Source organism: Equus quagga, chromosome 8, assembly GCF_021613505.1.
Source record: "Equus quagga isolate Etosha38 chromosome 8, UCLA_HA_Equagga_1.0, whole genome shotgun sequence".
Classification (NCBI taxonomy): domain Eukaryota; kingdom Metazoa; phylum Chordata; class Mammalia; order Perissodactyla; family Equidae; genus Equus; species Equus quagga.
Window position 1 is genome coordinate 72110384 of NC_060274.1, and position 22596 is coordinate 72132979.

At 34.9% G+C, this 22596-nt stretch overlaps 1 protein-coding gene across 1 annotated transcript in view; it reads right to left on the reverse strand.

The window, feature by feature from the left end:
• The window catches only part of DGKB (diacylglycerol kinase beta), a 605812-nt gene that overhangs the window by 361507 nt on the left and 221709 nt on the right, over positions 1-22596 (reverse strand). The window contains exons 19-20 of the mRNA XM_046670071.1: positions 20900-20989; positions 14543-14703 (exon numbers count right to left, since the gene is read on the reverse strand). Coding sequence (XP_046526027.1) covers positions 14543-14703; positions 20900-20989 — 251 coding nt within the window. The remainder of the gene's footprint in view (positions 1-14542; positions 14704-20899; positions 20990-22596) is intronic.

Below are 22596 nucleotides of genomic sequence, written 5' to 3' on the forward strand. Positions count from 1 at the left end.
CCAGGCCACCAAAGTGGAACGTGTGGAAATTTAGCCACTTGGCCATGGGGCTGGCCCAAGAGTTCCCTTTTGAAATTGATGTATCTTCCATTTTCTTCTTTCTTCCAATATTTTAACATTTATTTAAAAATATTCTGTTTAATATTTTGTATTTTTTTTAAAAATTAAACACTGCATTTTATCTTCTTCAGAGATCAGGAATTTTTGTCAACAAGAAAAACCCATTGTAAACTTTCTTAGGTGATAAAGAAAATGCAGGAAAAATAACTCTTAAAAGTACTTAAGTCTGCACATTAAAAAAACAAATATTTACCTGGTGGGAAAAAAAATTGAAAAATATAGCAATCAGTTGCTTAATGAAAGAGCAATTCTTGCAAATTTATTAATAAAATATGAACAATAATTTTGTATCAGCCTCTGATTCAATGTTCTAGTTGGGGCTTTTAGTTTTAGGGGTAAAATCAAATTATAATATCCATTATTGCTTGTTATATGATGGATCTGTTTTGCAAAAAGTCCCATTGTTTTCTATTTGATGCTTAATGAATAAATTATTTAGCATTTAGTGAAAAATAAGTTGCTTATTTATTTTTCTAAAAATAATTTACTAAAGAGTTGAATGTGGCCAAGTCAATAAAAGAGAAACACTATGTAATTGTAAGAAAATGGTTGGAATTAAATTTGCACTGAGATTTTGTAAGGAAAATAAACTGCATTGAGGTAAAATTATCAAGTATTTGAGATTAGTGGTCTTTTTTGTGATTGACAGTTTACTGAAATAATGGAAGCCTTTCTTGAGATAAATAACCATTTCAGAAGCAAAAGTCCTATCAGACATACCTTTCAATTAAAAAACGAAGTTGACTTTCCAGGAAGAACATTTTACACAGGTATAGCATTAATGTCATTATAAATTTCTTCTTGACATAAAATGGGAAAAAAATACATTTCAAAACAATGTCTTTCTATAATGAGAATTATAGTCTTCATTTGATTAACTTTTTCAATTTCTCAGATATATAAACCAAGCTCCTCATTTAGGAATCACATAACATTTATTGTTGTCAGTATAACAACAGAACCATCTTTAGACCAATAGAATTTGGCCAAAACAAATTTAAGTAATAAAAAGGTGGTAGGTTAAAAATTATATAACCTTTATGAAAGAGAGGTAGATGAAATAGATAAATCAAAGAAAATGAGATTTAACAAAAGAGATTTTGATCATGTCAGAGCCCGATTTTGACTTCAGGGCCAGATAAAAACTCGAGGTTATCAGTCTGTGATCATAACTAAATTTCTACAGTTAAGATATTTCCTTTGTATTTTCAGTAAAGGCATAGGAAAATAAAAAATTTAAGAAAGGGTTGATGACTGAAGGGTTTCTGAGTGGTAACTACTCCGCTAACTTGAAATTTATGGTTATGAGAATTAAGTAGTCATATTTTTCCCACACTGGCGGAATAAGAGGCTCTTAGTGACTGACTAAGGCTGAAGGATACTAAATCATAACCATGCAAATATCTATTTGATAGGACATTTGGGTGGTAATATATATGGTGCACTAAAAGTCCACTTGTCTTTGTCAGATTTCTTCCACACTCAGAGAGTGATTCCACAGTGAGCATAGACCCATTTCCAATTTCAAAAGTACTAATGTGGATACAGCTTTCATTCTCATGTTGGCTTTCGCTTTTTACACAGCGTGTGATACTAATTTGTTTCTGGATATGTTCTACAAAAACTGGAGCACCTTTCCAGAAGCCTTTGAAATTCTTATTGCCTTGCTTGTTTCTGCTCACAGTGCTGACTTCTGTGTTGAAGAGTGTCCAAATTGGAACTTACTGGGATGATTAACAGCTGCTACAAAATCAATACTCTATGTAGGGAAAACAGAATTGGGCTAAGATGGTCTTACATGAGCACTATTCTGTGGCTGAATATCTTTCGATGTCAGCAAGGCAAATAAAATTTACGTTGGTGGAAGCATTTCCATGGATATAATCCATGGGCTTTTCAGACTCGGCCTCAGAGACCTAGGGGGTGGGGAAGATAATTCATAGGTTTTAATTATGCACAATTATGCATATTCTCAGTTGCAAAGCTGATCACTGTTACCCTTAGTGAGAAATGGATTTGCTTAAATCTTTCATTATTTTAACATTTATTATGGTTGAAACACTAAGTCATACTATTATTGCTACTGCAATCTGCCTCAAAATGAGTCTTAAAATTTTTTTCTCCACAAATTAAATTGAAAAGTAATACAGATGTTTGTGGATTTGGTTTTCATACACTGATGCTTCAATTACAGAACAGTAAAGTAGTTGCTGACATATGCCTTAAAAATCCTTTATAGCTATTTTTGTAGGGTTAAATACTCTTTACAATAACTTACACTCTTTACAATAACTTATTATAACTTTACTTTACGAAAACAAGCTAAATACACTAACAGTTTAAAGGGAAATAAATTAGTTCCCCTAATCATTACTTGTTTGTATCTCTTCTAGCCACATTCAAGGGATGATGCATATGTGGAAAGTTTTACCTGCAACAGACTAGAATTCTCACCTCTTTCTGGCACCATATTCATCTTTGTATCCCCTATAATGCTTATCCCAGGAATTAGATCAGGTGCTCAATAAGTATCTGTGGAATGAATGACCTAATAAATGAGATCCTTTGTGACTACATACTAATCAGGACTAGGGCACTCAACAGCCATGACAACTTGATATTTTAGATTTTTATACTAACATAAGTACAGCATATATCAGAAGTTAAGAAATGTTTATTCAATAATCCCATTTATAAATCCTAATGACTGACCCATGAAAGGAATATTTTGTGGATCTGTTTAACTGAATCCTCCAGTAGGAACACCTTTGCAGACCAACACCCCTCCCTTTCTGGTAGTGCACATAATACTCTCATTATTGCAATATGGCATGTGTCGCTTGGGTGAATGGTATGTCACAGGCAGGAAAAACTGTTTAAAGGAAATTACAGTGATTTTTGTATGTGTGTGAGAGACAGCTGTCATTAATTTGAACTATATCCTTTGTATATTAAGTATGTAATCTCTCTTCCTTTTTGTGCTGTTGAAAAGCGAATATTTTTAACAGGGAGCTATCATGGAGTATGGATTCTATAGTTCCCAGTTATATGGGCTTCCTGTCACGATTTTATCCAGAAATTGACTCTCCAGCTCAAAACCACAAAGAGAAAAACATGAGAAGGCAGGGTCAGTGTTGCTACAGACCGGGATAGTCACAGTTATCAACAAAACCAGAAGGCTGGAAAATAAAATTAATGAGGCAGCGGTCTTAAGGCTAATAGGGAGGGAACTGAGACCTTTAGGATGCATAAGGCCTAATCCCTAAAGGGGAGATAGCCAGAGAGAAAGCAGAGCTTTAAAGAAGCAGATAGAAAGAATAGCACGTGAAATCGAACTTGCCATGGTCTGGTACAGGCAGCTCAGCACAGATGAATTCCTTGTGCAAAATACATCAAATAAAGTAGAACAAAACCAAAAATATTTCCCCTCCAGCAATGAAATAAAGACTCTATGCAATGGGCGTGCTTTTAGTTGCTTTCATAGTACCCTACATCTTTTCCTTCATAACATTTATTGATATTTGAAATTCACACATAGTATTTCATCCCTATGAAAGGGAGAACTGAAGTTTTGCCTGCCTGTTCTCCAATACTGATTTCCTCCAGACCATCCAATGTTTAGAGGAGTGTCCAGCACATAGTAGCTACTCATCTAAACACATAAAATAAACTTCTTGTATAAATGAGTAAAAGAGAAAGACACAAGAATACATGAAACAATAAAGGATGAACAGAACAGCAACTTAGAAATTAGTGAAGTCTGTCCACTTAAAATGTGATCTAAGCAAATAAAACCCCATCAGCTCTCAAATCATTATTAAAATAATTCTATAAGAGGCAGGGACATAGAACAGGTTAAAAGTTAATATTTGAATGAGAATTTAAGCTTTATGGTAGTACGTTTAGAAGTATTTAAATAAATTTGATTAATCCTGTGAAATTTTAAAGATTTCCTATGGTCCCACCACATTTTTGAATTACAGTAAGCAAAAAAGAAAAAGTTTCATTTCCCTTTCCATATCCCTGACACCAGAGGTTAATATTGTTAACATTTCGCTCTATATATTTACTGACTCTTTTATATGATCTTAGAGACAGAGCTATACAAACCCATTCATATTTTATCACCATCATCCTCCCTACCATTGATTAAGCCCTAGTGCTAGTATTGTTGTAAGAGCTTTAGGAGTCCCTAACAACCTCCTTAAGATGGCTTCTGAATTAGCTTCATTCACAAAACAATAGGAGAACCAGTGCTTACTTATGGACGATTTTCCTTTGTGATTTAACATTATAATTTGGGAACCTCTTTTCCTGTTGTATCTCATTTCGAATTGATCAACTTTTAGGTTGTTCCTAACTCTATGTCATTAAAAATAAATGGTGCAGCTTAGATTTTTGTATTATTTATTTCTGTGGAATGGAGTCTTAGAAATGGGATTGATGGCTCAAAGAGTATTCACATTTTAAATTTTAACAGATGCCATCAAATTATTCTCCAAAAATAATTTAGAGGTCCATCATGCAATTATGAATGTGCCCATTTTTGTATACTTATAGGCATTAGATATTATCAATCTTTGTAATTTCTAATAATCTGAAAGGCAAAATGATATCCCATTGCATAATTTTGCATTTCCTTGCTAATTAATAACATTAGGAATCTTTTCACCAGGCTATTCATTATAACTCTTTCTCATCGTTTCAGTCTATTTTTCTATTAGATGCTTATTTTTTATTAAGAATTCCATATTTTAGTTTATTAACCCCTCGTTTATTCCTTGTATTGGAAATATTTTCTTGATTTTTAATTGTTACTGAGTTTTAGCATACTTTTTTTAAATGAGGATTATGAAAAGTAATTGCAATTTCCTTTTCCTTTATGGCTTCTAGGCTTCCTTTTGGCCTCAGAAAGGTTTCTCCTACCTCAGCAATATACTTCTATATTTTCCTCTAATATCTTATAAGTGTATTACTTCAATTTACATTTTTAATCTATTTGATGTATATTTCATATGAATATGAATGTAAATATAAATTTATTTTTATTCAAATGAGGAACCAATTCTGTTGCCTAATTTTTTGTGCACTTCATCCTTATCCAATGAGCTGAAATTTCAACATCTAACAAGTACAAAATTCCCTGTCTGTTTATTTTTTGGTCTAATTTTTATTTTGTTTTATTAATCTATTTTTGTGCCACCATATTTTAGTTACTGTGACTTGCTAGTATTTTGTACACAGCAGGGAAATTGAAGATTATGGGACATTAATTATTTCAAAAAATTCTAAAGCTATTTTTATCCAACTGTAAATTGTCATTCATCAAAATAACCACCAGTAATCCCATTAGAAATCTCAGTAGCAATGGACTAATTGTATAAATTAATTTGAGGAGACTTGATCTGTTAATATTATTAAATATTCCCATATAGGAAGATGAGTTGACATTATTATTCAGTTTTTATTTTATAACTTTGTATATTATTTAGTTTTCTCCCTATGAGCTGGGTATCTTTCTTATCTTGTGTAAACTTTGGTATTTTGTAGTTTACTTATATTGTTAACCAAGTTACATTCATATTAACGTATTAACTGGTAAGCATATAAAGGAAAGCTACAGCATCACTTTTTTTTATATGTATCTAGTATTAAAGGAAAGCCATTGAGTATTTTTTTTTGTATATCTATCTAGTATTTGGCACTTTATGTTGATTTACTAGCTTTATTTTTAGTTTATGTATACTTATTAAATATGTGATAGCATCTTCAAATAATCTTGTCACTTTTCAATATTTATATGACATTTAAAATTTTTATTATTAAATTAGCTCACTTTTCTAAAAGTGTAAATGGCAATGGTGATAGAAAAATCCCTGTATTCTGCCTGATTTTATTTGGAATGCCTCTAGTATGCCACAATTAATAGGATATTAACTATTGATTTTTACAAAATGTTTTACATATTTTCCAATAGTTTTTAATTATAAAAATGACAAATCTAGTTTACATTTAAATTAATTATGGTAACATTGACCCATTTTGGCTTTCTTGAAACAAACCCTACTTGGTCAACAGGTTTTAGTCCTTAAATCCTTAAATATAACACAAGAATTTATTTGCTAAGGTTTTTGTTTACAACTGCTGCATTTATATTTACATGTGTATTTTCTTTTTGGGATTATGTTCATGAGGCATTGCTAATGAGGTTTGCTAGCTATGTAAAATGAATGGGAAAAAATCATTTTAATCTATGTTCTGGAATAATTTTTAAAATATAAGAATTATTTGTGCTGAGAAAGATCATTTGCTGTGACACCAGTTTTAGACGTTCTTTTACTACATTTTTACTTCTTTCTCTTTGGCTATATGCTTAGAGCAGTGGTTCTCAAAGTCTGATCCTGGACAAGCAACATTGGCGACACCTGGTTGCTTGTCAGAACCATGAATTCTTGGACCCCGTCTCAGACCCACTGAGCCAGAAAGCCTGGGTATGGGGACCACCAAGCTTCAGCTTAGCCAGCCCTTCAGGTGATGCTGATACATGCTTAAGTATGAGAACTGACTTGGATTTGCTTCTCCTTCCTCTTCAGCAAGTGCCAGCTATTTATATTTGGATGAAAAACTTTAAATTTCTTCTATATGATAAAGATTATCGGCATATAGAAGCAAATGATATACTCTTAATTATTTAAATATTTTCCATAGCTGCGTTTATATCTTCAAAAGTCTGTTAAAATATTCTCGGATAGTGACCTCAGCAAGATGGTGGAACTGGAGTTTTCAGCCATCATCCACAGAACATCGATTTTGACAAGCACTCCCAGTGAGAGCACCTTTATGGGAGTCGGGAGTCCAGCGGAGAAGTTCCGGCGCACCATTGGAGCAAAAAATCCAAAAATAGATGCATTGAAGAGGGTAAGAACACTTTCACTTTACCTGCATCACCCCTCCCCCAAGGTGTCACAGTACAGTGCCCAGAGATCCCCAGACATCCCCACTGCCACCCCAGCCTGCTGTTTCTCCCATGGGGAAAGTGAGCGTGTTATGAGTGAGTGCTCAGCTTCTCAAGTCTCGCAGGACTCTGCCCACGGGGCCACTTCTTTCTTGCCTCCTCCAGAATACTGAGGGTATCAGCACAGCTGGGAGGTTAGGAGAGGCTGGCAGCAGATAGGAGGGGCGAGGACTCCCAGCCACACGGCTTGGAACTCAACAAAGGGCGGTGGATCCTACAAACTGTTTCACCGACTGCATCAGGAGGCCTGCCCACGAGCTGACTGGCACGCCGCAGCTGAGAAGGCCCCCAACAGGCCCCTGTGGCGCCCCCAGTGCTTTGTGGGCCTCACCCCTCTCCCTCCCATGGGTTGCTCCCATGCGAGCCCCCGTGAGTGCCCTCCCGCGGGCCTGGAGGAAGGCACACACACGTGTGCATTTCAGGGCGCTGCCCTGGGGAAAACACACAGGAGGCTATCGGCACTCAGTCAGCCTTTGCGGGATGGGGAAAAGGCATACAATCTCACTAATGACTTCCCAAAGAGGGAACCAGAAGGAGGTGACTGCTTCTTCAGATTCAGTCTGACTGTAGACCTTGAGGTGGCCCTGTAATCTGGCTCCAGTCCCTGTTAGCAGTGGCCCGGGAACAGTCCCGTCTGCTCAGGGACCCAGAAGGAGAGTGCCCACTTCTGTCCCCGGAGGAGGCTCGCGGACATCCGACCTCCTGCAGTGCCAACCCTTCTCAGCCTAGTAATCCTGCATATTTGTATTTCCACATTTCGAGGTTTACCCTTACCGAGAGTCATCTGTGTTGTTTCCAACCCTGTTTATGCCAATTCTAGTTTTTATTATAATTATATGTTTTAATTACATGTTATATAAATAGGAAATTATGATTACAAAGAGTCTTTGTTTTATATAGAAACAAGGAAGATTTGGGAAGATTTGCTATAAATGCAATGTGGAAATGGCTATAGAATTATATATTGTTTGCTACAGAATTATATGTAAGAGAAGATAAAAGACTTTTTTAAACTATTGTAAAAAAGAAGGATTTTATACGCAGATTGCTTCACAAGTATCTTTTGAGTTTTTATTTCACCTAAAAGAAAGTAAAAATGGAAATCATAGATAGTTATCATGGAATGTGATTTACATAAGACAGACTTTGTAGAACCCCACACAGTGACCCACATTCAAAGAAATGACATTAGCTGAGCCTATAAGGGAAGACGGGCCAATTCAAGTACATTTATAGGTTTTAGGTTAAAATGAAATATTCAAGGTTGTAGATATCATCTTGTTCTATCTTTCCATTAACATCTAACTATCACCTCCAGTAGAAGAGCTCTTGCTGTATGTAAATTGAACTACATCTTTTCCTGAGTATAATTGTTGAATCATTCAAAGGCATCTCTTAAAAGACAAACACCTTACCTTGGCTTCCAAGAGTCTTGAAAACATGGCAGCAGCCACCTCTGTAACTGCCTTTTTTGTTATTCACTCCCACCTTCTCCCTTTATGTTCCAGGCACACCAACCTAGCAGGCCTTTGAACTCACCAAGCTCTCTCTCACCTCAAGCTCTTCACATAGAATTTTACCTGCCTGGTCTGCTCTTTCAATCTCTTTGATGTCCAACTCACTTACATGCATTCTTCAGATCTTTTCTTAAATGCAGCCTCTTTATATAGGTCTTCCCTGACTATGAGATCTAAAGTTGCTGTCCCTTATTCTAGCTCATGGTAACTTTTGTTTTCTTTCACAGTATTTATCATAATTTAAAAAAAACATGTATTTTTGCATTTATTTTTTAATGAGTCTCTCTACCATTAAACTCCAAGTTCTAATAATGAGGTAATCCATTGCTATAACTCTAGGGCATGAGCAAAAATAAAAGGTCCTTAGGTTTTATGTTTATTAAGCAAACAAATGAAGAATCAACCATGAGGATAAAATTAATGACATATGTGAATTTGGTGGCAATGAACTGGGTAGACAGTTTTCTTCCTGGGATTTTTGAGATTATCTAAAGTTATCTTAAGGTACAAAATCAGAATGAAAGGTAGCACTTAGCAGTTTTTCTTATTAATTTCTGTAATCCATGCTTCTTATGTCCAGCTGTTCAGCCTCTCATGACAATTCTCTCTCACCTCACTATAATGTAAGCTTAGTGATTACATAGACTTTTTCTATCTTGTTCCCTGCAATCTTCAAACAGTACCTGGTACATTGTAAATGATAGATAAATATGCTTTTATTGAAGGACCACCACGGTAGAATAATATCTATTTTCAGAGTTAATTATGATTTCAGGATCATTTCCAATTGTTCTGGCTAAAAGTGAAAAATATTACAAAGAAGGAATTAGCAGAAACTGACTAGTTATTTACCAATTTCCTTTTTCTTCCTGGGCTGACAGAATTCCTTTCCCAGTTTCCTACAATTAGGTGGATCCAAGTGATGAAGATATGACCAATGGGTTATAAGTGGAACATCTTCCACGCCTGGCAGATAATAAAAAAAAAATCCATTCCAATACTCCACTCTCTTTGGTTACCCAATTGTTGAATAGAGAAGGCTCTGTATATCCAGAGGAGGGTGAAACCACAAGATGGAAGGAACCTGGGTCACTGACTGACAAAATGGAGCAGGGCCTCTCCCCAAATGTCAACCCACGTTGTCCTATCATGTGAGGGAAGAACTAATTTTCAGTTGTTGTCAGACCACTGACATTTTGGGTTATTTGTGCTAGCAGTCAACACACTCTGACTGATACAAGGGTATATCATAATGTACAGGATGATATTTATCAATACATTTCCGACCATCACAGGTTTTCTAAAAGTTTGAGGCAAGGTTTTGTGTAACGTGTAAAGTACTTCCAGTGAGTATATGAAGGGCGATAGTTAAAATCATGAAAACTATACTGACAGTAGAGTCAAACTTTGAGATGAGACCACCTTGTAACTAGGTGGTAGCAGGGAGCCTAGAGATAATTTCAAGTACAAATTATGTGCCGTCTTAAGCTTTCTCATGCTGGTAATAGCAAAAAATTGAAATGTCCTCCTCATCCTTTCAATGCTCTAACTCCAGTACTTCTTATATATCCAGGAATAGCTTGAGATAGATGATTCATTTCATTTCACTGTTTTCTGGATTCATTGATTGGGGCAGAGGAATACAGGTTGGTGAGTATAAGGTGGTCTTGCTGAGTGGCAGCCAATGCTTGAACTTCCTGTAAGGTCTATTGCTCTGATGTTGGCCCTGAGTGTTGAGCTTTTGTCTTACTCAGGGACAGGCAAATACTTCCTGAAGGGATGCTCTCCTCCCGTCACACTCCTACTTCCCATGTTCTATTCAGTGAAAGAGGCTCCAAGTCAAATGGAACAGGACCATTCAAAAGAAAACGCAATCAAAATCCACCATGTTTAGTTAGTTTTGCTCCACCTCAAGATCATAAATATATTCTATTACGTATTCCTTTATTAAGTCCTAAACTTTGCATTTCAAATTTAGTAGTTTAATAAATCTAGCAGTTTATAAAATATAATGTAAATATAAAAGTAAAATGTAAGGTAGAGTTCTAATAAAATTTTCTCCTCCTAGAAAGCTAGTTTTTGACACTATCAACTAAGCAATCTCTCATTTCTCCAGTGAGTTTTTCTGCCACACCTATGCTGAATTTCAATATCTTTCTCTATTCCTCTGCTGCTTCATTCATGTATTTTTTCATAGCATCTTTCTATTATAATTATCCAATCCATTGGTAACATGTTTAATTTGGTAAAACACTCTCCTCCTTTTCTTTTTATTAAAATTGATTTAACTACTTTGTCATATATATTTTGGAATAAGTTTTCCAAGTTTGTCATAAAATCCAGCTCTAATATTGATTAGTTATAGATTAAATGTATAAATTAATTTGCATATTATATTAAGCTATTTCATCTAAGGATGGAAATGTCTCCATTTATTCTGATTTCTTATGTATCTATAGAGAGTTTTAACATTTTCTATATGTAGGCCTTGTATATTCTTTATTAATTCCTAGATATTTTTAACTTTTTGGCTGTTTTTGTAAATTCCTTGGTTATTGCTGATATAATGGAATTCTATTGAATATTTAAGTTGAATTTATATTTGGCAACTTTGCTATGCTTTGTATTTTGTCCCAATATAATTTCAGTTGAGATATTACTTTTTGTGTATATGGGTTTTTTTTTTTTCATCTTATTCACTCTATATTGTTATTTACAATTCTCTTTACAATATTTTTGTAAAATCAATTTTGTAATAGATCTGATTAACTCTTCAATAATCCAATTTTTGGTTTCAATAAGAGTCTCTATTTTTTTATTGTTGTTATTCTCTGCTGTATTTCCTGTTTTATTTCTATTATAACTTTCCTCCTCATTTCTTTGGGTTTTTGCTCTTTCTCCTTTTCCAACATCTTGAGTTTTGTATTTAGTATTTCTGTTTCTTGATGTCACGGTTTTTCAGCCTCAAAACTATTGATATTCTGAGCTAATTCTTTCTTGCGTGTTTGGGAGGTTGTTCTATGCAGTGAGGTGTTTAGCAGCATCCCTAGCCTCTACCCACGAGCTGCCAGTAGCAATACCCTCCCAGTCATGACAGTCAAATGTGTATTCAAACATTGCCAGATGTCTCCTGTGGTGGGGAGGCATTATCCTCTGTGAGGACCACTGGAAATTGACCGAAGGCATATATGAATTGAGAAGTGTTTGTTCAAGGAAAACTACTGAACCCCAGATAGGAATAGTGGTAATCTGTGATGTTTCAGTCTTGGGCCGCTCCCTTACCGTCCAGCCCCATCAGTGCTACAGTTCTACCAGGATGGGGCAAGCTATGAAAGCCAACAACTTTACTGTCAGTGGAGGTGACCTAATTTGGAGTGGAAGCCAGAAAAACTCCATGGCCTGGAGAGTTACCTAAAACAATAGCGATCTACATGGCAAATGGACAAGGAAGGCCAATGTCGCAGCTCATCTGAGTTTGCAAACTGATTAGGTCAAGCGACTAAGCAGCTAACTAGCCAGAAATTCAACAGGAGATCTTGGGAATCAGACAGCCGTAATGAGCCTTGATAAATTTCCCCATATCCTTGGCTGTCTGAAAGGCCATATGCATATGTAAGACTACAAACACGTTCAAGAAAGACCAAAGAGGGTCCTTGCTATCTTCATATCCTTGAGGAGCCGTGTACATAAAGAGAAGAGACAAAATAAAGGCTAGCAGATATTAAAGCTGAATCAGATTAAGAATTGCCTGATGTTCGTATGTGCTCCCCAATGAACACACATATCTAATGGCAAGTGGATGAAGACTTACTGGCTCAGGGTATTTGAGCACAAACTCTGATCAATTGTGCTGACACAGAGGTGATCCCTAGGAAGCTAGGATTAAAATTAAAACAAAAACTAAAAAAAAGAGACAAACTGGAGCATCAGTATCCTTGCACCACAGAGGAGAAAGGCTTCACATAATTAGTGCAGCCTCATCACTAGACAAACACAGGAACAATCACAACCACTGTGGGAAAATCCAAATTCAGAGTGTTATAAAATATTACATAAAATGTCTAGTTTTCAACAAAAATTATTAGACACGCAGAGGAATAGGAAAGTGTGACACGTATTTGGAAAAAACAATGTCTTTTATGGGGCTCAAGTGCTATCAAACTCTCTAATGGTCTCCAGACATTGGACTTAGCAGACAAAGACTTCAAAACAGCTGTGATAAACATATCAAAAAGATAAGAAAACCATATTTAAAGAATAAAGGAAAGCTTAACAACAATGTCTGCTCAAATACAAAATACTAATTAAAGATATAGAAATTATAAAAAGAGAACCAAATGGAAGTTCTGGAGTTAAAAATTATGGTAAATGAAACAAAAAATTCACTAAAAGGACACAAGAGAGTGGCGTTATTCATAATATCAAAGGCTGGAAATTCTCTACATGTCCATCAACTGGTGAACAGATAAACAATGTGTGATATATCTATACAATGCGATACTGCTCAGCAATAAAAAAGAATATAGTATTCATGAAGTTCACGTGGGTTCATGCAGTTCACATGTGAGGTAAAAGAAGCCAGATGCAAAAGGCTATATACTGTATGATTTCTTTTACATGAAATATCCATAAAAGGCAAATCTTAGAGGTGGAAAGATTAGTTGTTGCTTGGAGCTGGGAGAAGCCAGAATTGACTACAAATGGGCATGAGGGTTCTTATTTTATGCTCTAAAATCGGATAGATTTATTAAAATCATTACAAGATTCACTTAAAATGAGTGAATTTGGTTGTATGTAAGTTATATGCCAATAAAGCTGTTAAAATATTATTATTTATATTAATATCAAATATAAATAAGAGGACTTTTATGGATCAAGGTGTATTAGATTTTCCTTGCAAATCATCATCATCATCATCATAGCTTTAATAACAATTGTATATTTAGCCTTCAATATGGACCATTATTGAGGAAGTTTAAATGTATAATCACATTAATTATAACTATGAGAGAGAAAATAATAACCATCATGAAATAGATAAATGAATGGACACAGAATAAAAAATTTGCCAACGTATTCTTACCTAGGCAGCTCTACTCCTAAGTTCGTGGACTCAACTAATGCTTTTTATAGTCTAGTAGTGGGATGTGTATGTGTGTGTGTGTGCATGAGAGAGAATGTGACATGGCATTAGATAATATTGATTGACATGTGAAAAGAAATGTAATTTTGTAGATAATATATTTTTAGACTTCATAATTACTGGGTTATATATATATACATACACATATAATCACTGTTAAAAATTATTAATCCCTTAAGGATTAAAATTTCAACAGCTCTTTCAATTGCCAAATGATATTTTACTTTCAGTCTAAGATTTTTCAAGAAATCAAGTGAAAAGTTAGTCTTTTGACTTATTAACCACTTGAGAATAGTAGCAGCATTTTTCTTAGACTTCAGACTTAACCAAAATTTAAAAAGAATATCTCTACGTAAAAACCACCTGGCAGGTTATAACGATATTATAATATAGATCTCAAAATATCATTGTTTTCACATTTTCACTAATGTGGAGCTTTAGTATGTACTCTAAAACTTATAACTATCTTAACATAAACCATTCTATCCTTCCTTATAATAACACAATCAAGCCGATTACAAAACATATACTTCCTTTCCTTTGTTTAACACATGAAAAATTCATCTATTGCTGATTCTCTGACTTTAAATAAACTCATAAGCTGTATTATGGCCCATTACAAGAGGTGTTTTGCTGACACGAAGATAAAATAAATTATTTACAATCAGTCAATCGTCTTAGTGTAAGAGTTTACATGCGGTGATTATGCAGGACTGGCGCAAAAGAACATGCAGTGGAAAATCTTACCACGCCAATGGAAAAGTAGTTATTGATGATACTGTAAGGCACTGGGTCTCCCTTCTCATCTTTGTCATTAGGTATGACTTCAAACTTCCACCTGTCCAACATGATTTCTGTGCTGTTTTCAATGTCTTTTAGGATTTTCATCAGATTCTCACCTTCATAACCTAATGAAAAAAAATTATCTTGAGAAAAAGCATAACCAAATAATGAAAGCTACATTTATGCATTTGAGTGTGTGTATGCATGAGTATCATGCTAAAGCTAAATAATGCATTTTAAAGTAAATTCTGACACAAAGTGAAGAAATAATTATAATCTTATATTCATACCAATATTTTATTTTTAGTTTAATTTGCAACTTGTATTTCTCTCCTGTGGTGCAAATTCTCAGTATAGCCAACTGTCAAATGAACATCTCCACTGCATACCCCCCACAAAACTTTATAGCAACATATTCAAAATAAAACTAATGATCTGCTTCCATATCTTCCTCCTGTGAACACTCTCTCAGAAAAGCAACACCCTCCACCCAGTTGCTGAAGTAACAATCTGGATGGAAATTTAGACTTTTCTCTTTCTATCACTCCCCTACCCCTCTGGTGATCCAGAACAACTTTGAATGTAAGTAGAAAGTCCTTTTTTAATTTTGTGACATATCATCTCTTATTCTAAATACACAGAATATCCCATTTCTTTCGGCTGGCTTGCTTCTGCTTCTTCTGCAGGTTTTGTATTTGATAGCACTTCTTTCTGGAGGCCCCGCTCCCAAAATAATGGATTCTATGCAGTCCCGCAGCACATGCTTCTGAAAACTAGTCCTACCTTAGAACTAGTACACTGCAGTATAGTTATTTGCACTTTCTCACTACAAGTTCCTTTTACCAAGTCTGCCCTAGAATAAATGCTCAACAAATCAATTTTTTAATGCATCTACTACAGTTGACATGGCCTGAAAAGAAAGTTATTGTTTAACATTACATTTTCTCTTAAATGTATCTATAGGTATATATCATTTTAGTTAAGACTGTAACCTCATCCTGGCTGTGTTACTTAAATGTTTGTTTTTAACCTCCCTAAATAGTTTCATCCTCAGGAAAAACTTAGGTTTGCTGGGAGAATTAATTCAGAAAAAAGATGAGAAAATACATAAAAGGTCTTGGTACATGAGGTATAAGAATAGAAAGTTCTCACTGATATAATAATACTGACGATAACATCAGAATTTGAAATGTTGTATTAAGTTGAATAATGTATGTTTCTCTAACTCTACACACACACATTTGCATTCTTGAAATGATATTTTGAGTTGCAAAAATATTTTCATAGATTTTTTTCTGTGTCCAACTTTGGTCTATATTTTAACAATTTATTCATGGAACAAGTAAATTCCAGAGGCTATGAGTCCTCATTAGAGGTGTTAGCACACATAGCAGTGTAAAAGCTAATTGGATTAAAAGAAAAAAGAATAGGCACTGTCATAGGCCAACGCTCTCTAAAGATGAATAAATTACATTTATGGTGTATTTGTCACATTAACTATTAGAGGGTCAAGGCAGCCAGAAACTAGAAATCCTTATTTTGGATCCCACCATCACTTCTTGTGTTACACAGGTTTAAAAAATAACTAAGGGGGCCAGCCTGCTGGTGCAGTGGTTAAGTTTGTGCACTCTGCTTCGGTGGCCCAGGGTTCACAGTTTCAGATCCAACGTCTGGACCTAGCACCACTTGTCAAGCCACACTGTAGTGGCATCCCACATAAAATAGACGCAGATTGGCAGGGATGTTAGCTCAGCAACAATCTTCCTCAAGCAAAAAGAGGAAGATTGGCAACAGATGTTAGCTCAGGGCCAATCTTCCTCACACATACACAGACACACAAATAACTATGCACTATTAATACACACAGCAAGGAATACAACAAGCAATAATTATACAGATATAAATATTAAAAATATCCAATATTACTTCAATATATGTCATGTATTTTTATAGCACAATTCAAAAACTATGAACATACATAATAATATGCATAATTGTGTTCAGTGATATAATATTGAAGTGTTTAAACTACAAGACTATAATAATTAAATTTACTTATATTTCAGAAGTTTCTTAGTAGTTCTACCCTCATTCTCAATGTTTAATTTCTTCTTAATTTTTTATTTCTTTTAAAAAGAATAAATAGTAGTCCCACCCAAAATTGTATATACTATTTCCCTATTGAATTGAATAAAAACAGTTAAATATATTCACCTATTTTCAGAATTCTACTCTTGTTTGAAAATAAGTATGATGGTTTTCAGACATAAGTGAACTTACATATATTTATACGACACTCTAGTAAAATATAATATGGAAGTAGAGTAAAATATATATAATATAATATTATATATATACGCATGCACACGCTCAGCAGAAATATGAGTGAGTAATGCTTTAAATCAAAGATTGAACTTGTCCTCAGCTATATCTCAGGTTAATGGCAGCATGGTTCAACATAACACTATAAAAATGTAGGAACAGCAACTGACGAGGAGAGAACACAGTAGGAATGAATTTAGTGTAAATTAATTACTACATCTAGACTCTAGTAGGGTCACTCAACTTCTAATCTTTACCATTGGTTATGTTCTCAAAGTTTTAATGGCTAAACCTGAAAAAGGCTGGTATCAATCAACCTTCTAGCCAAATAAAAATGGAAAGAGATAGGCAACAAATCTATTTTGAGAATCACAACATCTGCAGTTCAGAACTACTTTACAAAGGTGAGAAGAATTCCAAATTGTAGTCCCCTTTTTAACGAATGTCTACACCTTACTTGTTTGTATTTACCTATGCTCAAGCTTGTTTAATAATGATCCATAACTACAAATAGGATTCCTGAGCTCAAGATCATATTTTTTTAAAAAGGCACATTAAACTCAGTAAATATGCAAGCAAAACTTATTTACAGAAAAGAATGATGCTACTTTGCTTCCAATATTTTAATTTAAAGCCTATAATCACTCTAGGCTAAGAAACAAAATGAAAACGTAGTTAATATTTTCTATTTAATGATATGATATCATAATGACTGAATGGATCTAAAAAGTCAGAAGATTTTACAAATGAAAATCACATAAAGACAACAATAAATATTTGTAAAGTGTTCCCCATCTAAAACTCAGTCTCTTACCCCTTACCTCTTCACAAAATAACACTTTTTCTTGCAATAATCTTGAAATTTGTTAGACTAATTACTGCTGGAAAAATTGCAAAGAGAATATAAATTATGTATTTTTCAAATGCACTAGGATATCCTGTTATTACACTGTTACATTTTCTGCATCCAAAATATGGAAATGCATTCTTGTAAAAAAGAACCTTCCAGGGGGCCGGCCCCATGACTGAGTGGTTGAAAGTTTCACTCACTCTGCTTTGGCTCCCCAGGATTCACAGCGTTGGATCCTGGGTACAGACCTGCTCCACTCATCAGCCATGCTAGCATGTGGAGGTATCACACATACAAAGTAGGGGAAGATGGGCACAAATGTTAGCTCAGGGCTAATCTTCCTCAAGCAAAAAAAAAAAAAAAGAAGAAGAAGAAGGATTGGTAACAGATGTTAGATCAGGGAGAAGCTTCCTCACAAAAGAAAAAAGAAAGAAGTTTCCAGTCAATATTTTCCAGTGACCTTAAGTGAATCAACTGATTATTGGTTGAATAAAGTCCTTTCTTTCCCAAATGTTAAGTATGATAATTACTAAGACTACATAAAGTACTCAGCATAGATGCTGGGCAAACAATTTAGTAGTCTGGCACAAGAACTTGCGAGGCAGGTACAATCATTTTCTTAAATTCTGATGAGAAATCTGAAGCACATAGTTGTTAAGCAACTTGCTCAGTTACACCCCTGGCAGGAAATAAACCCACTTCAGTGCATGTTTTGTTATTAGTAAACTCTCACAAATGGCATCTCCAATTTCCTAATCACTCAACTCTGGCATCTTTTAGTCCCTCTTGCTACCTCTCTTTCCCCAAAGCCCCTAACTAATCCACTGGCAAGTTCCATCAGTTCACCCCCAAAAATGTGACTCCAGTTTGTCTACTTACCTCATTTGCATTACCACCACCCTAGTCCAGTCCTTTTGTTCCCTCATTATGACAACTATAAAGTTCTCATTTGGAAAACTATAATTCTCCACGTTTTTACACTTTCTTAACAGTTTACTGTACACACTCAAATTAGTCTATTTTGGAAGACATGACTGTCATCATGTCACTCAGCTTTTACAGCTCTTTCGAAGTTTCACTTTGTGCTTCAAATTCACTCAAATAAAATTCTTACCATGACCACCAAGCCGCCTGCATTATCTGGCTCCTGATCTCTCTCCAGTCTCATCCTATTCACCCTCGACTCCATGTCTACCCACCACCCCGTGACGGCTTTGAGAATCACACCACCCTCCCTTCAGTCCTTTCAATACAGGAAGCTATTTCTCCCTGTTCGTCTTTTAAATCCTGCTTGAGTGTTACTTCTTCAGGGAAGCCTTCTTGACCATCTAGCTAAATAGTTCCCCTCTGTTGTTCTCTAAAAATACACTCTGTTTCATTCTTTCATGGCCTTGATCTTATTTTGTAACTATATATTTCACTGTTCATTGATTTATTGTCTGTATACTCAATGAAAATGTAATCTTCAAAAGGAGTAGGAGTCATTTATTTATTCTCTCATTCTGTATCTAGCACCTAGAACAGTGCCAACACATGCCAGGCACTCACAGAGAGTTCATCATTAATAGATACTTTGACATATACTACAATCCATGTATCTTTGGCCATTGATAATAGTATCTTTAAAGTAGTTTTATAAGAAAATCATTAGAGTATGCCCAAAATGGAACTTTTATATATTTTTTGAAACTTAAGCCATTTGCTAGTTTGGGACCAAAAACAATATCATTAATTTTCAAATATCAAAAATATTTTCCAGAGGACTACAACAAGAGGCCACATGCATGATTCCTTCCTTTTAATCAATACACATATATAGGCACTGGCAAATATGAGCTTCTCATAAGTAATGCTTCTATCCTTAGATTCTATGAGATTTAAGTCAATATTTAATAATATTCTTTTACTGAATTATATCCTTAATGAAGATCATGAATAGATCATATACCAAGTTTTTAACTTAATCTCCAATTTGGTTGTATACATACATACAACTTAGAGTTCACCAGTTGGCCAGATACTCATGGAAAAATTGTTCTCAAATTTTGTTGTAAATCATAGTTAGTTAGGGAGTTTGTTTTTTCAAAAAAAAGCATATGTCCAGGTCCCACCCCCAGAGATTTCCATTCAGCATATTTAGGATGAGGTCAGGCCACTATATTTTTAACAAGCTCCCCAAGGGCTTCTGATCTGTCTTAGTAGACACTTTTCAAACTTCTCTTAGTGAGTTAGATGCTAAAAATATTTAGGATTCAGTTCTGGCTTCTTTAGCAAAATCTAGTTGTTTTTTTCCCTTTTGATATCCTCAGGTAACTATAGCCTATTAATGACCCTTCAAAATATTTTAAGAACTCATCCTGAAATACTCTCCCCTCACTCACCATGTTCCATCCACACTACTCCATTTTGATTTCCTTGAATACGTCAAGGGCCTTCCTACCTCTGGGCCTTTGAACTTCATGTTCCCTCTGCCTATAAAGTCCACCCCCAGTTTTATACGGTTCTGTCATTATCCAGCTATTAGGTTTTTCCTCTGTGTCATCTTGTCATTTGCTGGGTGAGGCCTTTCATTATATTGGTTTTCTGTCTACTTCTTAGTAGGAAGTCTCACAGTTTACATCTGACTTTATGTGCCACTAGAATTTAAGGCCCTTTTGGAGGCAGACCTTGTTTTCTATTCTTAACTCTTAAGTGCAGAACACACTGCCTGGTGTAAAGTGGTCTCAAAAAATAAGTGTTATTTAATGTGTTCATTCCTGGACAAGTCATTCATTAGCCTTTCAGCTTTTCCTTTGCTGGTGATTGTACCATACAACTCAGAGATTAAAAATCAGAACATTGCTTTAGAGTTAATCTACGCTTATCTCATTTCTTAAATTAGAAACCAAATAACCAGAGAGGTTCGAAAGCTTGCCTGCTTTATCAAGTCTATAATTAGCATCAGGTTAAAAAGCCCAACGCTCAGTCTAACTCTTGGTCCACAATTTGTTTATCTAACCCAGACTATTGTTCGAAATCATTTACTGTGTCTGCTGAAATCACATGGCAGTGGCCATGCTGTAAAGAACTGCTGGTTTATTTTGGGGGAGGGGTGCATTCTGCATGCATCTCTGTCTGTTAAGTTTTTGGTGGTGTTGCCACTGGTTTACCTCCTCCCCATCGCAGGCATCTTGCTAGATCGTTGCCCGTTCCAAGAGGCAGAATGGCAACTGGAGGATGCTTCACAACGTTCGCCTTTTCTGTGGAATCAAGAAATTAAAATAAAATTTTGATACAGATAGAACAACAGTAAACAAGACAGCTTGGCATGAAATGAAGGCATCCCGATAGGTACTTATAAACAGAAAAAGTTCTATTTCATAGATATATACAATTATAAATTATGATTAATTTGTATACATTCGTAGCAATTTATAAGGACAAATAAATACCATAATTCACAAAGTGATAGGAATATTCCAGACTCATGAATGAGGAAGGCCTTTTAAATATCTTAGTTAAAAATTGTGGCGAGTTTGATTTAAGTCCTTTGACATTCCCAAGGATGCAGGTGTCTGAGCAGAGGAGTACACACATAGGGATGTCACCAGAGTGGAGAGGTAAGTTCCTATAAAGTCTTTCTGCAGCATCAACTCTAGGTACATTTTACTTTAAGGAGTAAAATATTTTGAAAACAGTCAAATTCTAAAAGCGAGTAAAGAGCTAACAATGTCGCTGTGTGGTTCCCAACCATGGTTTACTCTGCTTTGTGACAGAGTAAACAATAAAAGAGCTGGGCACCTCTGGATCAGCAGGTTTTCTTTGAATTCAGCTTTACATAACATAGTGCTTTGGGTTCAGAGCAGCAAAGATCTCGGCCAGTGAAATTCTATATACTTTTGTCTGAATCATCACATGCCTTTAAAGACTCTCACAAACGTATTACTTTTCTTTAAATTTTCTCCCTTCACAGCCCCTCAAAGTCAGTATGTGTCTGTGTGTAAGAACGGGGAGGGAATAGATTAGTTGGGGATGTAACACAGTGGCATAGCCAAGGCTTAGATTGTGGGGGCTAAAACAAACCAATAACATACTACTATTTAATTTTTCACTCTAAAATTCTCCTAAGCCCTCAGACATTGTTGAAGCAATTCTTTAATTTTTGCAGTTCTCAAATTCTGGTTTTATCCTTAAATACAGCATATTAATACTATTACCACGTTTTATTGGAAAATCAATGAACACAATTTTCAGTTTCTTTTGCAGAAAAAAATATTAGTAGATTAAAGTCGTTAGATGCTTATCAAAAGTGTGCTGACCATATGTATTCATTTTTAACTTGAATACTTTTGCATGTATGAAAAAATAGAATATTCTATCCTACATTGACTAAATAAAAGTTTGCTTCAATTTATATAAATAGCAAAACTTATTTGCAATCAATTCTTTCCTTTTTGTGAAAGGGCCTGGTTTTAACAAAGAATTGGTCAATGCACTCACTGAAATGAGAACTAAAGAAGTGATTGTTTTGGATTTATCTCCTCATAAAGGCCAATTCAAGATTTATTTTACTGACTGGTAATTGGTTCTGACAACTGACTGTCTCTGAAAAACCAGATAATTTTTCTGAATTTATCAAGCTTTTCTTGGGATACATTAACCTTTTCTCCTAAATCAGGTACCTGTTTTGTTTGCCTATAAAAATCAAGCTTTCTAAATGTAAATAGAGAGGAAATATAGAAAAAGGTTAACATGTGAGCTCTAATCCCAGCGCTGTCAGTGCATGGCTGTAAAACTTGGTTCTAATTATTTAACTTCTCTGCGCCTTAAATTCCCTATCTCTAAAATGGGATTATCGATATACGGA